Source organism: Pelobates fuscus, chromosome 7 (assembly GCF_036172605.1).
Source record: "Pelobates fuscus isolate aPelFus1 chromosome 7, aPelFus1.pri, whole genome shotgun sequence".
In the NCBI taxonomy this organism is placed as follows: Eukaryota; Metazoa; Chordata; class Amphibia; order Anura; family Pelobatidae; genus Pelobates; species Pelobates fuscus.
The window spans coordinates 89,194,718-89,199,021 of NC_086323.1; the positions used below are offsets into that span (position 1 = coordinate 89,194,718).

At 39.8% G+C, this 4,304-nt stretch overlaps 1 protein-coding gene across 1 annotated transcript; it reads right to left on the reverse strand.

The window, feature by feature from the left end:
• Positions 1–1,191: 1,191 nt before the first annotated feature.
• LOC134568711 (beta-1,3-galactosyltransferase 2-like) lies at positions 1,192–4,081 on the reverse strand. Its single transcript, XM_063427363.1, has one exon. It carries the CDS (start codon positions 3,280–3,282, stop codon positions 2,260–2,262), a length of 1,023 nt encoding a protein of 340 aa, XP_063283433.1. The 5' UTR covers positions 3,283–4,081; the 3' UTR covers positions 1,192–2,259.
• Positions 4,082–4,304: the final 223 nt, after the last annotated feature.

The window sequence follows — 4,304 nt, forward strand, 5'->3', positions numbered from 1 at the left end:
GGTCCAGCTAGGGTTAACTAATTGTTTTATAAACATAGCAGTTTCAGAGAAACTGCTATGTTTATCAATTAGTTAAGCCTTCCCCCTAATCCTCTAGTGGCTGTCTCACTGACAGCCACTAGAGGCGCTTGCGTGATTCTCACTGTGAAAATCACAGTGAGAGCACGCAAGCGTCCATAGGAAAGCATTATGAATGCTTTCCTATGTGACCGGCTGAATGCGCGCGCAGCTGTTGCCGCGCGTGCGCATTCAGCCGACGGGGAGGAACGGAGGCGGAGAAGAGGAGGAGAGCTCCCCGCCCAGCGCTGGAAAAAGGTAAGTTTTAACCCTTTTCCCCTTTCCACAGCCGGGCGGGAGGGGGTCCCTGAGGGTGGGGGCACCCTCAGGGCACTCTAGTGCCAGGAAAACGAGTATGCTTTCCTGGCACTAGAGTGGTCCTTTAAAAAGGAGGATTTTTTGTGCAATGTGTGGGCATTTATTTTTGCCTCTCTATTTATATATGTGTGTATTTTTTTTTAATTCTTTATTTTCAGTGTGCAAGTGATAACAAATAAGCTGGGTACGCCACGACAGCGATACCAAACATGGTAAAAACAGATAATAATCGTATCACGGCATATAGAGAAATTGCACATTTTTTTGCATTAAGATAATAGGCTAGTAAAAGTTAGGGTCAATAGGTAAGTAAATAAACATTCTAGAAATCAGGCTAGACTGATGCTGTGATCAGTAGTAGAAAGCACAATAAGTACTGTGGATTGCTAAATTATGAGATGGTTAAGTTACAAGATGAAAAGACAAGACTATGCTTAATGTAAGGCTTAGAGCAATAAATAACAGTAATTTGCATTATACCCAGTCCTGTAATGAGTAAACAGAATGTGCGAAACTTAAGAGACTTATTACCATTGGAGGTAGGCATAAGAAAAAAGCATGGCAGTCCTTATGAAAGACAAGATTAAAATATAGGGCAACAGATCAAAAACAAATAAAAACATGGTATGAGGGTTGCAGCCCATTGCTGATATGTACAAATAATAAAACTATTGGGTCCTGGATAATGTTGAAGGTAGAGATAAAAAATGTAACATGAAACACGACTGTAAGCCTCTAGAGTTCAGGTACTACACCTGGTGCAATGTTGGGAACCTTTCAGGCTCAATCTATGCTAATGCTGGGCCATAAGTTAAGGGCTAGCTTTACTTCTGGCCTGTTGCTTTCACCTATTGACACAGGATGGTACCAGCTGTGTCGCTGCCTAGCAGTAGTCGGCATTGCTACAAGCTCCTGCAGTCTGGGCTCCGGGTCGTGATGGGAGCCCCTTCCTTGTGTCCATAGATCCCCCTACTCCTGGTGGCAGGATCATCGACCCGCAGGATCTCCGAGGTCTGGGTGTCTACACAGGTGTGTGGGCTTTGGTGTGGAAATGTCTCCATGATGGCTCCCAGTCCAAAAAGAGCATCAGTGGTTGAGCATGCCTCACAGTGCAAAAAGGTAGCAGGCAGAGTGAGGTGAAATGATCTGTTTGTAATGCAGTTCCAGAATGACTTCAGAGTGCATCAAATCTGGCTTCAAATTGTGCCTTCCAGTCCTGGCCCTCCAAATCCACTCGCCCCTGTTGAGGCTCTGTCACGGTGGCCATCTTGGTCATGCCACAAGCACTGGATGCAGGAAGCCCTGAGTAGTCAGGTAAGGAGTCTGAGTGACCCAGTGGGAACCAGATATCCCCCGCCGGTCCAAAGGGGAGGAGGTAACAGGACTGTTGCCGGTCAGTTTCGGGATCAGCGCCCAAGGCCAGGGAATCGGCCATTTTCCCAGTCACTGGCACACCTTTCGTAGTAGGCCTCAGGCTCGGACGTGAGACAGAAGTAGCAGAGTGCCCCAAAATCATGATTGGATAGGTGTGATGGGATTCAGCATCCACTGTGAGTAGTGCATAAGCGCTTAATTTGCAGGAATCCACTTGTGAAGCTTGTTTTAGGCCCAAATATCCAAAAGCAACAAGAAAACACATCTGGCCATCTTGGCTGTCAGGCCTCATCCACAGGGGAGTGTACATGTGTGTGTATTTTGTAGACAGAACTGTATCTCTTCCTCTATCACTCAGTGGGTTTATTCACTAGACTTAATTTTCAATAATTAAATCTGAATGGCTAAACAGAGGCAAAAAATAGACTAGATATGATTATGGTGGAGATAAAGAATTTTTCAGTGTAATGCATAACCTTGATTGTACCTAAATTTGAAAATGTAGAAAGGCTAGAATTTATAAGCACATCTTGAACATTGCCCTTTATGCTCTTGCATATCTTGCCAGTTTTTAAGTATTTTACTTGGAGGCATGCCGTGGGATGTAACAAGTTTGTAATAGCTACAAGGGGAAAATGTAACTTGATAAATATTAAACAAACCACTTGTAGGTGGATAAGTGATATCTATACCCTCTTTTCTAAGACAAAGTCCAATAAAGACATCTTCTAGATGCAGGTATTTTATTTTATAAGATGATCTCCAGATTTTTGGAGCCAAATCTCCTGAAAACACGTATCCAGTTCCTGAACAATAGTTGGGATAGTAGTTTTCTTTGTAGATGGAAAATGGCACATACCATTTGCTTTCTTTTGCTCTTCGAGGAACAGAACCTCTGAGAACGGCACCAGTGAAGAAATTTGTTTTCGAAGGCAGATTTTGTTGGAGCATTTCCAGCAAATATTCAGTGTTCACAAACATATCACTATCTGTTTTCATGACATACTTTGATTGGGGACAATAGTTGGAAATCCATTCCATTCCCATTACAGTTTTGATAGTCAAGTTGTTATAGGACTCCTGAAAGTCTTTTTGGATAATGTCATGGTATGTCTGACTTTCATTTAAAATAAACTTTGAATCTGTATCCTTGTCAAAACCCAACATAAACAAATGCATAATGGTCACCCCCGTCCTATTTCCATTTGCCTTGTTTGCCCATGTGTTCCTAATTACTTGCCTTTGTTCCACTTGCTTTGCTACAGTGGTTATTAAGAAGATAAAGAATGGAACCTGATCTTTACATTTATCTGGTTCATTGATGATATATTGATAAAGAGAAATGTTTAACATTGTTTTAGTATCTATGATTTCCATTGATGAATCTATTTGTGTTTGGTTGAAAGGGTAATATTTAGCCACCTTTATGCAATATATATACACACTTAAACAAATTAGTGAAACTAGCACAAATACCAAGACAAAAAATGATCTCCTGGAACACAATGATGGTTGTTTATAAGATGGCATCATGAAGGTTTCTGAATTTTAGAAATAATAAACCCGAACATACATGAACTAAGTTACATGTGTTTCTCATTTGTATTGTTTTCTTCTCTGAAAAGAAAACATCATGATGATATTTCAGAAATAAAGTTGTTGAGGTATACAAAGGAAATATTTAAAAGTATGCTTTGTTAAAAATAACCTATAGAGAGTCATTAAGGTCATGCTGCCTAATTTTTAATTACACATAAACTTTCTAAATAATTTGCCCCAAAATACTTTTGTCCTGATAGAATACTCTAACATCTTAAATAAGGTCCATTACAACATGAACTACATAGACAATTATTCCAGATGCCCTTTGTGGCCACATTTGAACATTGTTGTTGTTTGCATATTGCTGTATAATATTTTTTTCAGCCTCATGTCTGAGCTATAAAGCATGGATTGTCCTCCAGCTAGTAACCTCTGAGTCTTGTGCAGTTGTGAAATACTCCAAGTTTTGATTATGCTTTATCTGCCTTTCTTTACAGCGATTAACCAAATGAACTCATACTTTGGCACTTGAAGGTTTTCCATGCATCTTTCATATCTAGTAGCCCAAATTATCACCGTTGAAGCACAGTATTTTCGACAGATTCCTCATGCAAGATCCTCACTTTGGTGTCACCAGTAAGCACATTTTGCATCTCCTTGCGGAGTTATTTCGTTTAAAATAACTCATCTGAACACACTGAATGGAGAATTAATTTACAGGAATTTTGCAATCTCATGGCATCTTTCTATGGCTTTCGAACTTCTTAATGGAATGGAATGATGAATGAAATATCTGAAAATAAGAGTAAAATATGAATACAACTTTGAAACATAATGAGAATATTTTGCTTCTGACTTGGTAAAATAATAAACAATGCATGCAAATATTAGACTTGTGCACAGCAAGAAATGTTGGTTCTGTTAGATCATTTTTTTTGAAGATTGAAAATTTTTCAGGGCACCTTGCATTTGGTCAAATATCTGGTAAACTCGGACAAATGTCGTTCCAGAAA